General features: G+C 41.4%; 1 protein-coding gene across 1 annotated transcript in view; it reads right to left on the bottom strand.

The window, feature by feature from the left end:
• Nucleotides 1–7,183: 7,183 nt before the first annotated feature.
• Nucleotides 7,184–23,730, bottom strand: part of CARD11 (caspase recruitment domain family member 11) — a 47,378-nt gene continuing 30,831 nt past the window's right edge. The window contains exons 10-24 of the mRNA XM_009286402.1: nt 23,537–23,591; nt 22,175–22,290; nt 20,869–20,972; nt 18,102–18,154; nt 17,179–17,311; nt 16,422–16,623; nt 15,446–15,572; nt 14,094–14,334; nt 13,584–13,680; nt 12,429–12,524; nt 11,343–11,475; nt 10,606–10,785; nt 9,329–9,453; nt 8,376–8,491; nt 7,184–7,815 (exon numbers count right to left, since the gene is read on the bottom strand). Coding sequence (XP_009284677.1) covers nt 7,611–7,815; nt 8,376–8,491; nt 9,329–9,453; nt 10,606–10,785; nt 11,343–11,475; nt 12,429–12,524; nt 13,584–13,680; nt 14,094–14,334; nt 15,446–15,572; nt 16,422–16,623; nt 17,179–17,311; nt 18,102–18,154; nt 20,869–20,972; nt 22,175–22,290; nt 23,537–23,591 — 1,983 coding nt within the window. The 3' untranslated portion in view covers nt 7,184–7,610. The remainder of the gene's footprint in view (nt 7,816–8,375; nt 8,492–9,328; nt 9,454–10,605; nt 10,786–11,342; nt 11,476–12,428; nt 12,525–13,583; nt 13,681–14,093; nt 14,335–15,445; nt 15,573–16,421; nt 16,624–17,178; nt 17,312–18,101; nt 18,155–20,868; nt 20,973–22,174; nt 22,291–23,536; nt 23,592–23,730) is intronic.

Raw genomic sequence — 23,730 nt, forward strand, 5'->3', positions numbered from 1 at the left:
TTGTGAGCAGGGGATTGAACTTCAGCAAGTTTCAGTGCCTGTTTCTGTTTCCTTGCTGTTTTGCTAATGCCTTGGTAGATGCAATCACTGCAGGCTGTGCCAGAGATCCTTGTTAGTTCCCCACCTCTTCTGTGAGCAAAAATTATCAGATTCACTGACATTTCAGACAGAGAGACAAGGAGAAGTGTACATAATTGATGTGAGACCACTAGTTGCAGTGAATTTAAATCAGAAAAAGGAAGCTGTTCTCCAAAGGACTGGATATACCCAACACTTGTCATCAAGAAATGGTTCCAAGATCTGACTGCTGACCACAAGAAGGCTTTTCTACCACTTGTGAGAAAGAAGTTAATGGGACAGAGAATAAAGGAGAAAACGGTCACATCTTAGTTCTCAGGTGGAATTTTTCCAGACTGCCAAGGTGGCAAAATGGCTATATTGCCAGTGCCCTGAAAAGTCAGGATGGCTGCTGTATCAGAGGGAGGGACAGGCGGAGTGGTAGCTATTACTGTTCGGACTGCTTTGTAGCAATTGATGACATATCTTCTGGAAACAGCAAGGGAAGCAAGCTGCATCCCAGGGCTCGTCCACACTCCATCCCAGCTCCACTACTTTACGCTACTTCCCATTTCCCCTGGTGGGAACAGCCTGGTCCTGGCCCCAGTCCCAGTTCTTCATCCCTGGGATGGTAACACTCCATTCTGCACACACTCCTGACGAGCCTGGAGCTGAACTATCATCTCGTGTATCCTTTAATAACCTCTAAGCTGCAGGCTGCTGTTACCACGCTGACGGGATTGGGTTTTGCAGGTATTTTGCTGTCTGGCGGCCCTGTCTTGCTATTTGCCCAGGCATGACGGGGATCCTATGAAAGACCCATGTCTCCATCTTTGTCTTTCTGTATCTGCAGTTTGGAAGAAAATCAATATTGCTGTTTGTTGCTAAATTGTCAGACAGCTTTTGATGCTAATATCTGATGAAGCAGCCATGCTGTTGTAGATATTTACTCTCAAACAGGTTCTCTGTCATCCACCATCTGCTTTTAAAGGGTCTTTTTTTCCCTTTTTTCCAGTGACTAATGGTGCATTTAACCCCGGAGAGCCTCTGATCTGAACATCAGAAAGTTTCTGCAGCAGAGGAACAGAAAAAAGGAGACGGGGGAGTGAGGGTGGATGAGCTTCCTGTTGTTCTAACTTGGCTTACTGGTAGGGTTCTCAAATCAAACTAGAAATCTCACCGCTTAAGGCAGCCACCACTCAAATCCTTGATACAGCTGCCAGACTTGCATTATACTCTCGTTCAGAGTCTTGAGACTAGAGCAGCGTAGACCGAGGGGAGCCAGCACTGCGCAGGGGTTGGGGAGCCAGACCGTGTCTCTGACCTGTGTGGACAGCCACATCAGCTCTCTGTCCACGTGCTCTATCTGTACAAAGATGTTAACAACACCTTTTTGATAAAAAAGCATTAGTTCTACAGATGAAAACTACAGGGATGGGAGGCCTTCTGTTTGCTTTTGCAGGCTCAGAGACAGAGATCAAAATTTACACTAGAAAGAGTCAGGGGAAGGTCCCTGAGAATGGCAGATGCTTTGGTGTTTGGGTCCAGGATCATCCCTGAGGGCTAGAGATACTTTTGCAGAAATATCAAGTGTGATTTCTGGGAGCACAGCAGAATTCTGCAGTACCTGAAAGATACGGGAGGAAATCTTGTGTCATAGTCTTTCAGCACTGCATTGGCTGAATTAGGTTTTCTGTTCAGGAAAGTGTCAGACAGAATGGTTACCCCAGTTCCCCCAGGTATTGTGTGGGCAGGACTCCTGCACAGCGGTGCCGGTGTAACTCCTGCTATGCCAGCAGGGATGTCCCAGGCAATGACTGTACTGCCATCCAAGCTGCCAGAGCAAAAGAACCATATCCACTGTGCTTGAACCAAAAAATCACACCGGGATTTGGTCTCCAAAGTCAAAAGGCACATTCCATTGATCCATGGGAGAGCCTCCTTTTTATTCTACAGACAAGTCTGGTAAAGCACACGGTTCTTCTGGAATTACAGTTTCAATTTACACACTTTCCTTAATCATTTGGTGCACTAGACCACTGCATAGAGTAGTGCTCTGATGAAGGATCTCAGGGCTACAAACCCCGAATCAGCCCACACATTGCGTGGAGTGGAGAGCAAACAAGAACTCTGGAAACTGAGCAAGCAGGAGAAACGGGGAAAACAAAGTAACTTACAAGAAAGAAACCACAATTTCTTTCTTGAATTCTTGTGTACCTTTTAATGGTATATAGCACAAAATAGTGCTATGCTATTCAGTTCTCAGAACTGAACAAGAGCAAGAGAGATAGCAACTGCACCAAAGGGGAACACATTTGATAGGCTTCACAGTATAAGCTGATTAATGCTGAACGACTTGGCATACTCAATTCAAATAATTGCAAAATCCTAGAACGTTGCTCTCCCAGCAGTCCCAAACCCTTAACTGTGTCTTGCTTTTCCAGTCTCCAGGGGACAGCATAATAACTGCTGCTTAGACATCTCAGCCTTCTGTGCCCATGCAGTGTTGTAACCTGCGTGACAGCTCCAGGGTTCCCACGCTCTGAACCCCTCAGAGCTGAAGTCAGTCTACCTGAATAGCGTCTCCCTGACTTCATCCTTGCTACAGAGTTTTCGATCCCTAGGCCATGAAAATAGCTTGGCATAAAAGAATACAGAAACCTCTAACAGGTTTACAGGCATTTTTCCAGCTTTGGCAACTATTTCCACTTAAAAGTTCATAGGCAAAAGTCTGCTTTGTGTGTGTTCCTACTCCCTTGCAAATTGTACTGCCAGAGCTGTCTGTGCTGCAGACAGACCGATTGACAGCTTAGCCTCCAGCCAGAATCCTGATTCAAAGGACTATCAAATTCTGTGTAATAAAGTTTGCATGAAATTTTTACCTGCAACAATTCCCCAATGTGCTGAACTGCATGATACTGACTTACATAATACATCATTTTAGCAGCAGAGTTAAACAAAATGCAAAGCCAGGTTCAGTTTGATTTTTTTCTCGTGATCATAGACATTATACCACATCCAATGACAGCTATAAGCCATTACTTCCATTATTTTGTAGTATATAAACATAAAATACAAAATTTTCTTCAACAAGTGTTTCAATCAAATGTTTAAATGTAGACTTTTAAAAATATTTCAACGATAAAAATGAAAAAAATAAAAACAAAAAATGTTTTTAGGTGAAAGATTGAAAGTATGTGAAATATTGAAAAGGACTGCTTCCGTATTATTGAAATACTTTAAATTTTTTAAAAATGGAATGTTAGAATGGAAACATTTCCATAGACAATTGATTTGGATGAAAACACATTTTCTAGCAGAACAATATTCCATTGAAAAATTTTCCAAATGCATTTTCTAGTGGCCAATTTTTCATTTGGATGAAAACACATTTTCTAGCAGAACAATATTCCATTGAAAAATTTTCTCCAATTGCATTCTAGTGGCCAATTTTTCAATGCTATTTTCCAAAGAACAATCTACATCTGAAAATTTTTCAGCAAGCTCTTGTGAACTCTTAAAGGAAAGAAGAAGTAGTTTTCCAATAATAATTTTTGAAAGGCAGTTATTATTCTAGGCTTTACACCTTTTTACAGAAAAAGTAGCATCCCAAATACAGGGCAATTGCCCGGACTTTCTGTTAACTCCTTTTTTAACTTAAAATACAAATTGCTGAGAAATGTTCCCAGACTTCAATTAAAAACCTTGAGTGAGTTGATTTTAAAATGGATTGATGTAAACGTTGCTTACCTCAGATAGACATATACAACTGGTATCCAGACATGTCTCTGTCAGGCAGCTTGGTCTGAACCCCGGTGTCCAAGCACGGCATCCAGTTCAAACTCGGGTCTGCGGCTTGATTTTTTCCCTTTATTAGACTGAGTTGGAGAATTTACCTGAATTACAGTGGCACCTGCAAGTCCAGTTGTTGATCACAAATCTTACACCAAGTGCTGTCTAACAATATAAAAACACCCAAAGAATACTCCAACATAAAACTTGTCACATCTTTACACTTTGTTGAGACCAGGCTGAGAGTCTGCTTTGGATTCCGTTGTGATACTGTTTGTAACAAACACTTACAACATTTCCAATTTCCATTTTGTTTTCTTAATCGTTGCTTCCAGTTTTTCAACCGTACAATCACTACCGAAGCTGGCTATGCCTAGGTGGGCATTTGTATATGTGATGAGGAGCCCAGGTTTGTATGTATTACACGTGTATGTGAGGAGGGAAGCGGTTGGTAGCTTAAAGCAATGCCTCACAAGTGAGACAGCAGAATGAAAAATACTGCAACAATCTACAGTCCAAGTTCCAAGTTTGCACTTCAAATCTGCCAGTTCAGGACTTGGAATCCACACTGATTCCAACACTCTGACGTTTAGGGAAATTCACGGCCTCTTTTCAAGCCTGCAGATTTGAACATATTTCACAAGATGCAGAGGTTAATTTCTTCCAGTTTAGATGGACAGCATTTGGGTCTAGATCGGAAGCACCTCCTCGGCTAGTGTAAATGATAATGGCCCCTTTTGCTCTGCTGCAGTTCTGGGAATGTGCTCCAGCTATAGATTTGCTCTTTGAGTTCACATCCAGAAGTCAAGGGAGAATATAGCTTTCAGTCCTTCTCTACGGAGTCCAAGAGAGATGAGGGTTATGCAGGCTACAGCACACAGCTCTGTCAGTGAACTTCACTTAACAGCGTCTGGTTGCTTTGCATCACATGAGTAGAAAACCACAATGCCTTATAGCATCTTCAGAGCTGGGAATTTACAGGAGATGTACTCAGATACCAGGAAGAAAAGTCTGTTCCATGTATTCACTCCTCTCTTGTTTCACAGAAATAATTAGATTGTTTGTTGTTCTCTGCCTCAATCTCTTGGTCCACTTTTCCCATAAGGTGGTTTAGCTGTCCTAAATTACAGATCAAAAAGCTAAATGCTAAAGGCCAGGCTAATTCTCTAGTTTCTTTCTATAGTCCGTGAAAAAAACCCCAGACAGTTCAGAGGGCAATTCATCTCATCATTAGATAGCCATCTACAGTAAGTTAGACAAATAGCTCTTTGGAGGTGTATCTCCATTCATTGTAAAAGGAACCTCCTTTAGACTTTGCCATATAACTTTCCCATGTCTAAAGTTAAGTGAGATAAATCACATCCACAGCTGTTGTCTGTGTGAAGAGGGCTCAGAAATAAAGCTGTGGTGAGAGAAGATCACTGCAGAAACAACCACAGCAGTCTGAGGTACTTCATCCTCTCCGCCCCACTCGCTGTCTGTTCTAGCCGTTCCACCAGGTGTTACTGATCCCGGCAGCACAGCCAGCGGGACATGGACACCCTATGAGTTCTGTCCAGCAGCCAGCTGGTTGATCCTGAAGGGATCTGACACTGACCTGGCTGAACTTTTTGCTGAAGCAGCTGAGAAATGTTCTTACAGCCCCTCCCATTGCTCAGCTGTGAACTCAAAACTATCACAAGAGAGGCAGTAACAAACCACAGGCAGCTGTTACACAAGGTTGCACTATCAGGACATTAGGAATGAATGTGAAATGTTCCTGAAAGGCTTAGCTTTCCCAACCGATACTTTCTTATTTCTGGTTGAGCTACAGAGGATCGCTGAAGAATCATCCAATGTGTTCTATATATACACCAATCAGTCGTTATTCTTTGCCCTGGAGGGAGTTGCAAATTGTGTATGCAGCCTGTACTTTGTAAAGAGATGGCAAAATAGTAGTATCCCCGTGCTTGCACAGACCAAACAGATGGCACTGGGCAGGGAAAGAGCTATTCTCTGAGAAACACTAGCTATGAACAGTCTTTCAAACATTAATAATTTGAGAAACACAGCAGCACAAAGTTAGATGTGAAGTGACATAAATGACTTCTAGAAGATACCATTAGTTAAAAAATGATGTGCATAAAAGAGAAGAGCAGAAAAGCACAATCACACAAGCCAACGTTAACTGACCCAATCTACCTGAGAGACGCCCACCACATCAGCAGCTCATTGCAAAGACAACCTAGCAGTTAATCTAGTGAGGGCAACCAGGCAGATATTTCACTTAGATTCTGTTTGTCTTTTTGTTGCCAGCTGCTGCACGCCAGCCTGAAGCACCGAGATGGGGGACTTGGGATGAACACAGAAGCAAAGGTAAGATTGTTATTAAACGCATCTTAAAGGGAGGGATATGGCAAGGAATGAAGGATCTAAGGATAACGGGATGTACAACTCTTCATCTGTAGGTCAATTTTTATTGCATTTCAGATCAGCAGTTGTGCAAGTCATTATTATCCGGTCAGTTTTATTGAATCAATTTGGCGGTCTCAATACAGTGTCTAATGTATAGAGGAAAAACTTTAAAAGACTGAAGAGATTTAGGAGTCTAAGTCCCACTCATTATCAGTGGAACTTAAACTCTCTGAGGAGGTAAGCACTTTTGAAAATGGGATGTGGTCTTCTAAGTCACGTACACACTTCTGAAAATATCATCCTACTTGGCCACAGCACAGTGTGATGCTTGCTGGTCTCCTTGCTGTCAGTCACGGCAGAGAGGTCAAGGACTGAGTGGCTCGCAGCAATTACTGGCTTATGAAATTTTCCTTTTCTTCTTCTCAGAGCAGTCCCTCCTGTTGAGAGCAGGCATGTTGGCAGGCAATGATGTTGTAGAGAAATACAGATTTCAGTGGAGAAACAGAAAAACCTGTTGTCTGGAGAAGGCACCATGGTACTTACCACAAGTAAAAAATGTTAAAAATTGAGAGATGTACAAATGAATACAATGCAGAGGCAGGGATAAACTCAATGAAACATTGGCAGATCTGGAAAGATCTCATGTGCCACTGGGACAGCGGAGTCTCTTTTCCTGTAAGTGCCAGGACTACAAAGGAAACCTGCAAAACTGTTAAATAAAACTGGAGTTTAAAAAGGAAGGGGAAATTGTCATTTTAATTAATGCCAGGAATAATAGCTATTTTTTTCTCTTCTGATTAAAATGGTTACAGAAAAACAGAGCTACAGAGCTGCCACGGCCAACAGAGCTAGTGTTTCTGTTGCTACCAACCAGCCTTCAGCTTCCTTAATTGGGTATGTTCAGAATCTCACCTCAGGGTGTGTGTGGGGCACATCTCAATTCCATATCCTTTAGCCCAATCCTCATGCTTTATTCCTCTTAGATTCCACTTATCTGGCCTCATCAGAAGTTTTCAATGAGCCAAATGAGATCCATATTTTCAACATAATAAATTACCCCAAGCTCCCTCTCAAGATCTTTGTCCTTCTCACATGTTAAACAGCTGCTGTCCCATAAGAGATGCCGGTGGGTCAGAAGTTGTGATGGTGGCTCTGGTCTGACCCACATCCTAGATCCCCAGCATCTGAGACATTGGCTGCTCAACACAGCTCCAGTTCCATTCCATACATGCATTCTGCCAGCAGAAGTGCCCAGCCAGCAAGGGTGAAACAGGAGTGAGTGCTGGGCACCTGATCAGAGAATTCTGCAAGCCCCTGCTCCACCTGGGTATGTCCTTTTGTCACCAAAGAGCTCCATTATTTTTTTTTTATAGCTGATCTTCATCTATCCAGATGGTTTTACGCTGCTCTTCTCCGATCCTGTCTTTTATCGTTCGGATAAGATCTTCAATACTGCTCCATGCATCTGCTTCTACAGAGGCGTAAAGACATGGCAGTGCTTCCAGTTCTTTCTCCTTCAGACGGCACATACGTAAAAACTCATCTTCAGTCTCTGGCTTTGGCAATAGTTTCCTGTATCAAATGAGCAGACCAAAAACAAATGTCTTACATTTTAAGTTAATCCCGTAGTCCCAGCTGTCCCATCAAGAATTTATTTTCTACTGACTATATACAAGCAATAAAAGCAGTGGAGAAGACAGCTACTCCAGGTCTACCCTCCCCTTACCTCCATGCTGCCCCCAAGGTAAAATATTTGCTATGGGGAAACAATTTTAGAGGACTGAATGCAGGGAGAGTGCAAGTGTTTACGACTTTTCCTCTTCCAGCTAGCATTACCTTAAAAAATGCTGTGGGAGTGCTGAGCATGGAGAAAACCACATGTTCTTCAGTCTCATCCTCCCACAATGCTCATTGCTATCAGTGACAGTGAGAGAGTGCTAGATTTGGGGAATTCCTACTTTTTCCGGTTGTAAGATTTCAGGGAGGAGTCATGGGAGGAAACAGTGCACACAGAAGCACCAGATGAAGAGAGCAGAGGTTCTTTATTTCTCTCAGTGAGAACATTATTGGACTCGAGAATTATTCACTGAATAAGACGGCATATCAAATATGCAAAAGGTTTGATATGTTACCTGAACCTCTTGATGTTTTTCTCTGAGACTCTGATAAAGAGAACAATAGGATATATCTTGGCTTTGATTAAATCCTTCGTGCAGCTTATTCCAGCTTCCAGGAGACAATGCTTGTTCTAAAAACAAAGTCATAACAGTGTCACAAAGGAACATTCACTGCTGTGGAATCTCGAGATAAAGGATCCCATACCTTATGGGATCAGCTGAAAAGCTCTCCATTTACCACTGTACTGATGTAAAACCTTTTAATCAAATATACTTTTAAAGTCCAAACTCCTCCCACTGGTTTACAACTAGTCAGTCAAATAACAGCTGAGCTTAATAGCTTTCTGAAAAGGTTTAAAATAGAAATGGGTTGATCTAAAGATGAAGAGTATGGCAAAATACCAGTTTTACATATATACACAAACACACATACTTGCTCTTTGTTCAGAGACAACAGCTACTGCTTGTGAGAGAAAAAACCATCACTTTAATTCTCCTTTTTTTCCATGCTGTGCATCAAATCCACCCTACTTGATATGAGATCTCTGTCTTTGACATTGTTATCTTTGTACTGTACACCCCTGTGTCTGTGTTTCAGGCTATCCTTTCTTTTGTCTAGGTCCTTGTATCTCTTACTCTCTCGCACATTTATATATACTTATGATATGAAAAGGAACTGAATAAGGGATGGAGCATAGAAAATGAAAGCATATTTTGCTGCATCAATGTGGGTCATCACAGAGAATGAGCGAGCATGTAAAAGGATATGGCTGAGGATGAAAAAGAAAAAGAAAAGCAAAAGCACAAATAAAAGCCATTTGGGAGAATAAATATAAATCTGAGATTGAAGGTGGGCAAGAGAGAGAAGATGCAACTGTAAATTGGTCAGTCTTTTATTCAAGAAGAAACATATATTGCAGACAGATTCACAGACAGCCTTTTGAAGGGATACGGAGTACTCTACGCACCTTGGCAGTGACAGCCTCAATATTGGCAGGTACAATACATTCATATGTGTTCAGATTCTTTTCTCTGCTGAAGATAATAGTCTCCGTTCTTTGCTTCCTTAAGAACTCTTCCTTTGTTACAATATCTGGAAAGAGATGTGGATGAGGACAAAATCAAGATTACAACTACAGAACACCTAGAAAACTATCCAGTAGTACTTCACATAGGACGTAAGGATGGTTCAGGGAAAGAAGACGAGCAATGAATTGTCTTAACAGCTGCCTCATTTCTTCCATTGAATTCAATTAAAGCTTAATCTGATCACAGCTGAGCATCTCCACTATATCCTGCACCAATGAGTCCTTGGGCAATTACTACAACACCATGAAGGCATTAAATTAAAACAGTAAATACAATTCCAGCACCTAATGTTATACAGTAACATTTCAGGGCTGGAGGATGCTGAGAAGTGCTAAAAAAACAAGGTCTCTTCAGTATAGGCTCCTAAAACAAGGATTTAGTGTTCCAACATTTGTGTTTAAAGTTTCAAAAATTTTGGCTTAGGTTGCAATGTGTGATACTGGCCCCCTTGTGAGTTGCAGCTCTACATCAAAGGTTTTGTTTTATGTTGCAAGACAGGGGATATTTATTATAATACTTAACTTTTCAGTTTCTCTGTCTGGATAACTGTAAGACTGTGTACTGTGCGGTGGGTATTCAATATTAGTGTAAAAATGAAACGTCAGCTGTGTTTAATGCTGCGTTGTATACAATCCTGCCCTACAGCAATCATGGTACTGCATTGCTTTAATAGTAAATACTTAGCATGGAAGAAAATCAGTCTTTCGAGAAGATCAAATGCACAATCTTCACAGCCTTGGATGAGATAGAAACCTGAAGTCGCTCTAGGGAAGATATTCCTCATAATAGCAAATACTAGAAACAAATTAATCAAAATTTCACATTGCCTAGATATGCAGTATGCAAACAGAAAGAGCACTCACAGCATTTCAGTCTCTGAGGGGCATCCTAGCAACCACGCAGCATACACATGGATAATATTCATAGACACAGAATCTCATAACCATGTGCACTGGCTGTCTCAAAAACATTCAAATATCTCAGATATTCTCAAAAAGCAGGATTTATAGCTACACATCACTCTGATGTGACTTGAATTACATCAAGCAACTATCACATATGCATGCCCCTACGTGTGTGTGCATGCATATATATATATATGTTCATATTTCCAACACTGAGGGTTAACAGTCATGGTCCTCTTTTATCCCATTACCTGGCTTGCACATGTTGAATTCCAGGGCACCTCCAGAGTTGAGAAGCTTCTGTACCAAGGTCTTGGCAAGCATGGTGGGGGTGAAAAGTACGGGGCGCCTGCGCTCACAGTGGATTGGTCTCACCAAGCTATAAGGGATCAGACTGAGCCTCTTATTGATTTCACTTTTGGAATCCAAATCTGAGTAAAGAACAAGACATTTATTCTCTGGTTTCCTCTCCATCGGTATTTGGAGAAAAAGAAGGAGAAACACATGAACGAGAAATGACATGGTTAGTCATACTAGTCCTCCTTTCTCTTTTGCCAGGGTTGTCTTCACTATATATCCAGTAGTATGATGTCCAACCTAATAATAAATAATTCAAGTGCCTTTTGCTTTCAAGAGATTAATTAATAGATTAACAGGACACTTACTTGGAGAATCTTTCTGCTTATTAGCTTGACTTACTTTGAGTTAAATGTTTTTGGACAAAGAGCAAGAAAGCACCTAGGAAGAACTGCCAACCAAACAGGAAGCTTCAGTGTCCTCAACTTGCTCATGAAGGCTTAGCGCTCCAAGCACTTTTAGCAAAATCAGTGTTTTGGTCACAGATGCTGTCGAATTTTGGCACAGAGTGGACCATTAGATGCTAGTAACGGGAAAGACCTATGACATTTTTTCACAGCCATGCTGTTATGTAGACAGCCTTTATATCAGTGCCATGTGTGTAAAAGCTATTACTATTTTATATCCATACCTTCCAGTTTATCAGGCAACGGCTTCTTTGCTTCAGATGAGGTCCGTGCCAGATCAGAGGGCCAGCCAGTGACGATACGGACTCGCTCATTGCTATTCATACGCTTATATTTGTTTTCAGACCTACTGACAAACTGAAAAGGTGAACAAAGAGATTTGACCCTCATTTCTTACATTCTTTATTCTGCCATGTATTCATCAGCCCACACTTGTTATCTACGAGATCTGAATTACCTACGTCTATCAAAGCCAGGACTCCATGGATCTGTTGACTGAATTCTAAGGCTCTTTAAATATCATAGATCTGATTCAGAGCCTTTGTTAATCCCTTTTGGGATTTCTTATTTTGTTCTCTGCTCTTATGAGGCACGTTCTTTTTCTTCGCAGAGCTCCCTGCTATCACCAGTACAAGCACTGATGTGTCCACAGCAGAGTAACATATGCACTCTGAGTATTTGCACAAATGTGTCACAGGTTATACCCCAAACTCTGCCTCTTCTTTGCAGTACCACAGAGACTTAAAACCTCCTAAATGGCACATTTTTACACTGAGAAATAGGCTTCCTGCTTTCATTCCCCATCCACCCAACTATTCCTCTATTCAAATATTAATTCCTCCTCCTGTCTATTTGCTAACCTTCACAACCATCTTCCTTCACAAGACTTTTTTGTCCTTCACCCACACAGTCTCTGTCACTCTCAGAGTCACTGACCTACAATTAAAGGACTGTTTTCTGATGGAACCTCATCTCACAGAGACTTGGGGATTTGGTCTATCCCAATGGATTTGTCCTTATGGTTCAAGCAAAACACATTTCAGCCTCTGATGGCAGACATGTTTGATCCATCAAGCTACATTAGTAATGGAAGGCATGCACTTAAAAATAAACACCCCATGTCACAAGAGCAGTTAGAAAACACAACCTATTCATCTTTTTCATATATTAAATCTCTTTTTGATAGGAAGAAATCCTATACAACCTCTATACCTGAGGTGGGGTTTCTGGGGAGATTAGGATAGCCTGAGAATATCTGCTGTTCAGATCCACTATTTCAGACATTGCATTGAGGATTTGAACTTTATTACCTGTAATATTTGGCCCAAAAGAAAGCTTGCTCTGGATAGGCGAGGGCTGGCTTTTGGGTCGTTCTGTGGGGCAGGCTCCTCTGGCTGCAATGTATTCTAGTAAAAAATAACACAGGAATTTTTCTTTCCCTCCCCCCCCCTTTTCTTTTTTTAAATCACAGCATTTGAAAAACAGAACAAGCAAAAGCAGATATTTTGTATTTCCAATACAAGGGATAGTGATTGAGTCATATCTATTCCAAATACAATGTTTTAAGCAAACTGTAGACACAGCATGGCCTACGCTGAGAAACACCGCTTCCGTTACTGCTCTTCCACATTCCTTTCTTCACAGGACACTGCGCTCCACAGCTTATGAAAGAGGTAATTTCTGCACCAAGAAATAGCATGCAAAGCTTTTGCTTTCACTAGCATCTCTGCCAGTGATCTCTGTCCCTTTGATCAGTGGGGACTGGAGTACAGAAGGAATGCATGACACTTAACCTTGACTGAAATCCAATACAAGCAGTGGCTACAGTGTCTGCAAATGCTAGAAGCATCTATGTCTCCTGAGCTCTAAAAATAACTTACGGTAACTAATACACCAGGAAGTTAGTTTTTCATTATGTAAAGATGGAATTCTTGGGTCTAAAGAAAGAAAAATCAAATTACTTTCACTGAGCGAAAAGGAGAAATTGGCAGGGCAGTTGTGTGTGAAAACCTGATAATCCCACTTCTCTCCATATCGTGTAGGTTGGAAGAGGCAGGTCTTTCTAATGTGGGACAATGATAGTTCTGTGGATTAGATGCTTGTTCACAGTAGGAGAGAAATAATTCTGATTATTAACTCCAAGGACACAGCTTCTTCCTCATGTGGATATGAAGATGCATTAGAGGCTTACAGGCAGAGAAGAATGAAAAGGATTAACTAAGACACAGAACAGATACTAGACTTTTAAAGTGTACTCCCTCATAGCTGGAAGGGTTAATAGTATGCCAGAGCTAGGTCCATTGCCAGGGACAGTATTATTTAAAGCAAACATAATAAATCCCATTGCCTGGGACAATCAAAACCTACACAGAGTGTACACAGGACTTTCTGTAAAATTAACATAATGAACAAGAAGTAGCAGTGGAGTAACAGGTGTTAAAAAGACCTTGTTTGCAGATACTTACCCGGAGTGCCCGAAGGGTATTATATGAGCTTTCTGTCTCATCTCTGCTTCCTCTGTGCATCAGCCGCTGCAGCTTCACCAAAAGAAGTTGCTGGGCTCTGAAAGAAAGGATGGAATCACATAGATCAAGAGATCTTTGAAACCACTCAGAAGAAGGCTGGACTGCAATGGGTCTGTGCCTACAGAAAAGATTAAATAGAAATAGCGGTGAGGACTGACTGAACCACACAGTAAATGCAGGAACAAAATAATGAGCAGGACTGCAGTGCAGTTAAGGATTAAAGAATCTCCATGGCATATTTTTTTATGCTACTTTTTGAGAAACCCACATTATTCTTTCAGGTAACATCTGGAGTCTCCTTTCTGAAGCTTTATAGCACATATTACAGTTTAACATCACCAGGCCTCACCTCAAAAATTAAGGCATATACCTCTTTCCTTACAGCAGTGATTAATTTCCCTGTTTACAGAACCACTGCTCTCAGTCGTGGTCACTCAGCATTACACCCACCTGCTGTAGCTGGGAATGGTCCCCATTTCCAGATCCCTGTCCGTGAAAGGATCAACTCTGGCACACAGCCACTCACACCTCCCCTGGTACATGGTGTCCAGAATATGAACAATCTCATCACATTTCACTGACAGGGAACAGCAGTCCAGCTGGCTGGAGATGTTCAGATTCAAGCGGATATGAAATGAGTCCCCTGATGTGATAAGCCCTTCCTCCAGTTCTGACAGCAGTTTTCGGTAACCTGCAGCAACGAAGGAAGGGGTGAAGCGTGATCAGCTGCTGGTCAGACCTCGGTATTGCTGCATTCCTGGGCATCCTCTGGGAGAAGCACACAGCGCAAACTTCTGAGGCTCCTCCTAGAGAGGGTTAATACTTCTAGAGTGCTAATTGCACTAGTTACAACAAGGTTAGGGGCCTGCACCTTAAAGACACTAATGGGGCATTGATTCAGAAACAGCTCTGGCTGCTGGAATCAGAACCTGTGAGAATATTCTCATCATAATGATAGTTTTAGGTAACTCCATTTTCAGTACTCCACACATGATCTGTGAAACAGAGAACTCAGCAAAGATGCAGACGCAGCTATAGCTCTATGCTGTAAGTACAGCTTGAGTTCTGCCACCAGTTTTAATGACAAGCTATTCCCTTTCTTATTAGCTCTAATCGGCACTCCCACAATCTATAACATGCTTTATCTGCAGTTAAGTGGTGCTCAAAAAAAATTTCAACAGTCTTTCCTACCTTCGAAAACATCAAAGAAAATCAAAGACATCACTTCCTGTGTGATCTATGCAGCTGAAATTCTCTAACCAGCATTAAAAAAAAAAACCCGCAAATTTATATACACCAGTAAAAAATGGATTTTGGAATGTAATTTTTGATCCATAACTTGAAATTATCATTACAGGCCACGAACACTAAAATCAAGTTCCGTTCACCACACATGAACTCCAGCTGTTAAAGATAAGAGAAAGCCACAAAGGTAATAAACAGAGCAACTCCATCAGGTAAATGCTAAATCGACTTCAGCTGGATAAAGACGATTCAGCTCACCACACTGTATTGCAGAAAACTGTACATAAAAATAAGCTTGAATGTGTTTTGTGAATCACGTCGTTATTGGCCCACCATGTAAATTCTTCAGAGTCCTGTAGTGACAAGCATATGGGCTTTTTTTGTTCTCAGTCACAAAGCTAAAAGCTGGAGCCGTTACACAGAGCACCTGTAACACCAGTAGACATGCTCCAGATTTATACCAATACAAAGGATATTCTGGTTCTGTCATTCTCATCCACACTAGTTAGTATAATGGACCTGGGACTATTTTAGATGAGAAATACTTTTGGTCTTACCTTCGTGATTTGATTTATACTGGAGCGTTACTGGACCACTGCACCTCTGAATTGTCCAGTGAACTTCTTCCTTTGTGCAAGTATCCAAGGGAACACTCTGATTCTCCCCTTTGATGCAGCCCTCCAACTAGATATGAAAGAAATATTACTCTCCAGTGCAGGTTCAATCTCTGAGTCAATTATACCATTTTTTTTTACGCAGCATAATCTTTTTCCGATTAAACAATGCAGATACTTTGCTATGGGGATGCAGATTACATTCTAATTATTTAATTTCTTTTCTCTCAAATTAAGAATGTTAGCAGTCCACAGAACTGCAGCTTTTTGACAATCCCAGTAGTAAGTAGTGCAGGAATATCTAGTTGTGGGGTTTTTTCCCCCTTGGAGGCATTTTAATAGGAAAATGGTTTGGGAACTTTGGCAATGGAGGGAAAACTAAGCAAAGAACAACTCAGCAGAAGCACCATTGAACTCCTGCTTATGAGGTGCTGGGGACAGCTGTGCAGGTGTGCAGCCCTTCTTTCCATTCATATTGCAGCTGTATCCATTTCTGTTCATAACATGTCCAGTCCCAGGATAAGCCACTCTAAAGAACGGTTTAGGAGTCATCGTGCTAAGCTAAGTAGCATGAACTTCCTTTCAGGCAGGAAAGTACTGGGAAGTTGAGAGTAAATCTCATTCTAGCCTTTTCAAAGGGGCTGTACTATACAATACAGCATTAAAAAAAGCATCAGTTGCTCTAATCTCTTCCATACAGAGCTACTGTAGAGTGCAAACGTGTGTTGCGTGTGTTGGATGACCATGAATACTATTCTCCCATATTTTCATAGTCAATAGCAGATCTTCTTCTGCATGAGTCTTATGCTTTGTCATTAATACAAGATGAAAGAAGAAACAAAGGAAAGTATTACGGTGAGCGTGCATACATGTAGGTGGACAGACATCCAATACTATTTGCTGATTATTTTATGCTCACCAGTAGGATTTGGTGTCCCTCCCGAAGGCCTGCTTTCTCTGCAAGTGATCCTGTCTTGACAGAGCTAATAAAGCTCCCTTTATCATTACCCCCAACCAGAGTGATTTCTGAATTGAGACTGTCTCCGTTCAGTGTTATGCGCTGGATAGTATGGCAGGAGTTTCTGATGCGACCGACAGATGTGACAGAGGGACGAAACGGTCTGTGTTCACGAAAGGAAGTAACAGTTAGTCATCTCAGCTTTTAGCTACCGCTCCAGAGTTAAATGCATGCATGATAAATGAGACATAAATAAACTTTTAGTGTTATCAAGGACTCTAAAAGAAGTCGTTCTCATTACTGCGTAAGTTCTGGAGAAGAGCATCTGGATAGCTTCAAGTGCTCTGACATGACTGAATATCTCAGATGTATAATAGTACCTCACCTAGCAACCTGTGGCAGCAAGATAACAAGATCACAAGGATAAATTTAAGCCTCTAGAACATTTTGTCTGCCTTGAAGTTTTTGAAATTTTAGGATGACCTTCATCGGTTTACAGGATATGAAAGGGCTCCAAAATAACATGTTATACTGCTGCCGACATAAAGAAGTAAAGACTTAGCACAGTATCATGAGGTATTTGTGTCAAATAACAACTTGTGACATCACATTCCTGCCATTATATCTTCAGAAACTAACAGATAAATGGAGGATCTCTACTATAGTAGCCTTTCCCCTCAGTCTCTGTCTAAGGTAGGTAAACTGGCATCTCAAATACCTTTCCAGAGAGAACTTTCTAAATATGGAGTTGACGTGCTCAAGCTCATAGGCATCCAGGCCTTCCGACTGATGAGAAGAAGAGGAAGAGTGCACCGAAGGAGCTCCATGTGACTGCCTGTCATGACTGTCATCTGAAAAGAGTAAGAAGAATGAAAATGAGTCCTAGATAGAGTGACAAAGATGGAAAAGGGGAAAATGGATGTTTGATTGATCTCAGCCAAAGCTGAAGGGGGAAATTCCTGATGCAGAGCCATGATTCATGTCCACAGGCCATGGCAAGGAATACCAGTCTTGCTTACTGGACCTACCTGATTGCTCTCACAGAACAGCAAGTTGGAAGGGACCTCTGGAGACTGTCAGAGCAGGGTCAGCTAGAGGAGGATGCTCAGGACCTATCCAGTTGGGTTTTGAATATCTCCAAGGATGGAGACTAGTCAACCTCTCTGGACAACCCTGTTCCAGTGTTTGACCACCCTCACAGTAAAAAACCTTTTTTTTTTCTGTTTAAATGGAATGGCTTGTTCTTTAGTTTGTGCCCATTGCCTCTTCTCCTGTCACTGGGTAGCACTGAGAAGAGTCTGGCTCTGTCTTCTCTACTATTTCGCCTCTCAATCTGATGCTTTCCTCATTTTAAGGCTGGAGGTCTTCTTATCAACCTGCAGACCTCAGCCAAGCACCCTCCATCTATTCATTCAGTCTAATCCTTCTCTCACTTAGTTCTTCAGGAATAACTGCTTTCTTTTTCTCACCCTTAGTTGCCCCTTTGTTTTCTTGTTATGATGAACTGACTTGATTTTTTTCTCAGGCTATGTGTCCCATCTTATTTAGACCAGGAGTTGATTGTTTGACAGTATCTGTAGCTGGTGAGCCAATCACACAGATCTCATAGTTAAACTATACACATGATATTGTCTTGCTTACCATCTAGCTCGAAAGCATCATATCCAAAGCTGTCATTGTCCTCTTCAACCAGGCTAGAATTAAAAACAAAGCATGAGATAATGGAAGAGAGAGAGAGAGAGAGAAAGCTGTTCACTTTCCAACTTTCAGCAGATTTCATTAAGTTCTGAAGGAGGAACTTTTTCTGTGAAAAAGAAAGATGTTGGAGGTGTTGCATCAGGCAATGGTGCAGCTGCAACAAAATAAGCAAGTAACATAGTTGTGGGCCCAGGGAAGTTGACAGGAAGACATTATGTGTCAGCCAACATGGGAAGCATGTGAAACAGCAAGAAGACTGAGAAGGAAGAATTGCTAACAGCAGTGAAGGAATGAAGATATTGCTGAAAACAAAGGGAAGCTGCTGACTGATGGTCTCTTATGTGTGACTTGCACCACACCTGCTTCAGCACTGAGATAAATGGTTGCATAATACCTGCTGTGTAGATACTGCAGCATGTTTTTTTTCCATGATAGATCAAAAATGTCAGAAGCTCACTGACAGAGTGAATGCAAGGGAAGTGACTGAGGTGCAGCAGTAAAGGAGTAATTTACCTGCTTGATTTAAAGCCCTTGAAGCATTTTATAACAGCTTAATGGTACCTTGCATGGTTACTCAGACACCTACAGTAACAGAATGGCAAGGTGTACCAAGCTTCTGCACAGAAACTCTTCTGCCACAGCTCTGGTCCCAGTCCAGCTCCCACTGACACAACCTTTCCTGCTAAGGGTGACTAGATTGGTTGGCCTTAAACACAAACAGTTAAAATTCACCAAAATTTTGCTCTTAAAGGGATATTGGGGATGTCCAGCCAAGTGAGTGGCTGCTTCACTAGTAGGACTATATTAAAGCATGTCCTTTGGTTGCCAAGCTGTTTAAATAACAGCTTGTTGTTTTTCCCATTCAGAATGATTTGTAGGTCTCCTGCGGAGCTGATATTCCTCATATTTGGCTTCAGGTGAAGGGTGAATTTTTGCAGCCAGTTTGGGGACAATCAGCTATTTTTACACCATGCATAAGTAGGGAAATAATACAGTTTTTCCTACACATTAAATTATGATCTCACCTTTTTTTCACACAAATCAAGATCAGATGAACTGTGAAACCTGCATCTCGGCATGCAAATAGCAATTATTTTTTATTATGTTCACAAACAAGTTAAAAAACCTTAGCAGGCTAATTATGAAGTTATAAACTACAGTGAACTTTTGGGCATGCTCTTGAGTTATTTGACTTTAGTGATTATTATCTCAAAAAAGTAAGGCCACATTCAGACCTTGCTCCAGGGTACCTTTTCCTTCCACATGCCAGTGGGAAAAAGTATCTAATATGAGGAAAGTTTTCAGATTTCAATACAGCTCAGTCTTCCAATGCCTTAACATATGGAACAGGATATAGTCAGAGCTGTAGTGAACTAAGTCCACAAGATGAATAATATCCATGTAATCTTTACTGCATTCCGTAATATACTGCAAATATTTAAATGTTCAGGCATGCCAAAGGCTTTTGAAGTTAAGCACCTGAAACATGAAACATTCAAATCATTAACAAACCAACGCTTTTTCTCCATCTTGAATTAATGCAACACACTTTAAAACGGGGCTTTCAGGACAATATAGGAGAACCTAAGGAAGACTAGAATAAACTCTGCCTAAATCCTCAGCAGCCTAGAAAATTGTGTGGGAGAACTAGCTGAGGGTGCCCTCAATGGAAAGCTGTCTTGCAAAGCTTTACACAGAGAAAAAGAGCCAAAAGCAGCAGTCTGCCAGAGATGAGTTTGTTTTGAAAAGCATTAAAAATTTAAATATAGTTCTAATAAAGATTAGATCTCAAAAATAGATCTGATAAAGATCTAAACCCTCCACATATATTGCTTTCTTCTAAATCAGTTTGCCTGGGCTTTGTTCTTTTCTCCTTCTGCTTGGGACCTTTAGGGAATGTATTTATATCTTCTGATATTTCTGATACAAACACTGATGCTACTGACACCAACACCAAAACAGTATGTCCAAGCATTGCATTGCTATAAACCTTTTCTAAAAGGGGTCAGTGCCATTTAGGGGACTGTGTGGCAGGCAAGGTCTCTCTCCTTCCTGCCACTAACTTCCCATTCCCCAGCTGATCCGATTTCACTCGCGGGGAAAGTCCGCAGGGCCATGGCTGGACAGAAGTGGAAGCTGCAGCAGAAGGTGAAGCAGAGGGCAACGCATCTCTCTCCCCTCATCGCTGTGCTGAGATACAGAGCCCTGAGCCCAACAAAAACCACCTCCTTCCCCCACTTCCCCCCCCCCATTCCTCACAGACATTCAAGCATCTCTGCTCTATTTTGGCAGTTTATAGGGGAGAAGGAGGGGCTTTGAGAGAAGGGGAAAGGACAGGGACACAGACACAGGCAGCATGGAGCTGAGAAGCAAAAAGTGAAGCCATCTCAGTCTACAAAGGTAGAGCACATTCCCCAATAGCATTGGTGCCTAGTGATTTCAGTACTGTTTCTTATTATGTACATTAAAAAAAGTCAATGCTGCAGCGGTATCGCTGCGTCATTCATCCCAGCTGAACTATCAGAGACTCCTGAGTGTTTTGGACAAAATTAGGGATGAAGGACTGCAGTCCTGAGACGTTTAGCAAGTCAGTCCTGCTGCCCAGTAGAAGCTCTCCAACTAGAGACAGACACAAGGACATCTAAGGCCATTTTTGCCTCCTCCTTGTGACAACAGGTTCCGGGCATATTTCACCAGCGTGGCTACATACCTGCAATGAGGGGCGTCCTCTTTGCAACGTCGGACTATTGAATCATTTCCTGGAGGCTCAGGAGTGGTAGACATGATGCTGTCGTTGCGATTTCGCAGGGTTTGCTTTTAAAAAAAAAAGCGACAGAAGGTTACCTGTCTTAAACGTGCTATCATTTCTAACTTACAGAAGCATTAGCCTGCTAGCTTGCCAGTGGTACTCTGCGCTGTGAAGCACACACAACAGTAAGAAAAATTGATTCTGGATGCGCAGAATGCTACATACAAAAGCATTCGTATTCATATACTCCAGTATATGAGTTCAATATTCATATTCATATACTCCAGTATTTTAGCAATATGCACAGCTTGTGTGCTGGCCCAGTACCTTTTTCTGTGACCACGTGACTGGCTGATTTACCATTTACCCTTGCTGTGTGGCGTATTTGTTGCACAGCTGACATATAGGAGGAAGAGGATGAAAAGCGGAATGTATGTATACTTACATATATAAACAGTAGGAATGAGGAAGAAAAATACAGATCTCCATACTTTAAATTATTAATCTAGTACACTGGAAACTAAACTCTGAATTGTACTAGAGGGAAGACAGTATAAGTCATCTAGTCTGACAAATATTCCAAAGAATATTCCTAACCCAGCTAAGCTTATTACGAGTTGCAGGGAGTTCTTTCCTGGCTATTCTTGGGTGTAATTTTAATTTCCTGGGGGCAGCACTTTTCACAGTGTTCTAGAAAGATGTTTTGTTCTTTGTTATTAAGACTCTGCGAGAGCACTCTCTCTGCTTGTCCTGCTGTGTCAGTCCTCACACATCTACAATGGAATATCTGCCTTGGGAGATTATGGGGATACAGCAAGCAGGAAGAAATGGTTTGGCTATGATATGCAGAAATTTCCAACTGTGATCTGCACCTCTTTTGTTACTCACTGTTACTTATAGACAGGAAAAGCATTACAGAACTCAAAAAGACCCTGAAAATTTTCTTAAATAAATTACAAAGCAGCTTTTAAAGAAAATCTCTTCCTTCTAACAGTAAATGTGAAATGGCATAAGGAGACAGCGAGAGGTCATAAATACCTCTGAAATACCTTTAAATAAAGATAAACCAATTCTGTGATTTTGGCAAAGGTTAACAACATGGTTCTAACAAAATGCTGGTAAAAGGATTAAGGGAGCCTCTGACAAGAGCCTTGAATGTGATCGCAGCTGGGATGCTAGTGAAGTGCTACCACTAGGTTGTGAAAGCTCTGAACCACATTAGGAGAGACGGTCGTAGACAGGCAAGGGGCATCCGAAGGCTCCTTACAATTTTGCTGACTTCACAGCTGCTGATAGAGTTACTGATGGAAACGGAATTAGAGGAACTTGTGTCTGTGCGGCCATTGCTGGCATCAGCCCCATCTTCATCCTGTGCTCTGACTGCTGCGCTCACAGATGACAGAGAAAAATACAGACACCAGAGAAAATTATGTCAGATCACTTTCAATACAGAGTCTTTCACAGATTTGCAACAACACTTAGCTTATCTTTCCATTTCAGCTTATCTTGTTTCCCCCACCCTGTACTGGACAGAGGCTCCAGGACGCGCTCTGTGCCCTGTGGCTCTGGCTCCCTTTCCTTCCCCGTCAGCTTCCCGACAAAGTAGATTAATGTATGCCACTCTGGACCGCCGCTTGCCAACTTTTTCTTTCAACTCTGTCCTGTACATTTTTATTAGATCTATGAATACTATTTGGCAAATTAAAGAAGGATTGCTTTATTAATTTATGTTTTAACTTCATCACCTGAATCTGGTAGTCCGCAAAAAGGTTGGCTCACTGAATTATACTTTTTTTTACAATGAAAAATTTTCAACAGGGACCAAGAAGCTTGAGATCCCTCAGCAGCCCCAGGTAGCACAGTGTGATTGTCTTTGTGGGCTCCTTCCCTTCCTTAGCACCTCTAATTTGTACTAACGTTGCACATTACCTGATACCAAACACACTGTTTAACATGCAATATCTTGCAGCAGGAACCATGGTTCCCACCGTATTTTGTACAACAGTGAGCATGCTGCCGCACATAACAAATAAAGGAAGTGCTGCCTAAGATGGTGTTTGGTTCGAGAACAGTGGTACATAAATAAGAGGAATTAGGAGTAGCTCAAACATGAGTATACAGCAACTGATTTGGTAACTTGGCAGCTGGCTGACGGGTGGGACAACCCCCCTCCCCCCAGCCTTTGCAATGCTTTAGATTTAAAATTAATTCCTTTTTCCTGAAGGACAAAGGAACTCATTAGATGATCACTAGATTAGGGGTTTTTCAGCTTTTTTCCAACAGCAAAAAGAGACTAGTATGATGACTTTTAGTACAGGTATTACACTGACGACTTTAAAATTTTTGTAAACTCAAAGGAAAACTGAGTAAACAGAAAATTTAGGTAAGCTACGGGATGCAATATTGTGTGTCTGTGGAGGTATCTTTTGGATGGAGAGAACATTCAGGTAGAACACTTGACTACTTTAAATTATGACATTGTTCACTATAAGAGAAACTGTCTATTTTACTGACTTTGGACTTAGTTAAGATTTTCCCCGGTTGGCATATTAGTTAAAACAACTTAAAGCGATTAAGGAATGAGACAAAGCAACAGAAAAGGAATAAGGACATGGGTGCTCTTTCTGACCTTGAAACTCTGATGTTTTGTTCATGTTGACAGGAGATTTAGCTCTTGGATTTATCTGAAAGAAAGAGGACAAAAATCAGCACAAATGCAGAATATTTGCCACACACTGTAAACCAGATACTTTCACCCCTTTTTTTACTGTTACGCTGCAATAAATTTGCTCTCCCTTAAACAACAGGACCCCAAATTTATAA

Source organism: Aptenodytes forsteri, unplaced genomic scaffold (assembly GCF_000699145.1).
Source record: "Aptenodytes forsteri isolate BGI_AS27 unplaced genomic scaffold, ASM69914v1 Scaffold55, whole genome shotgun sequence".
NCBI lineage: Eukaryota > Metazoa > Chordata > Aves > Sphenisciformes > Spheniscidae > Aptenodytes > Aptenodytes forsteri.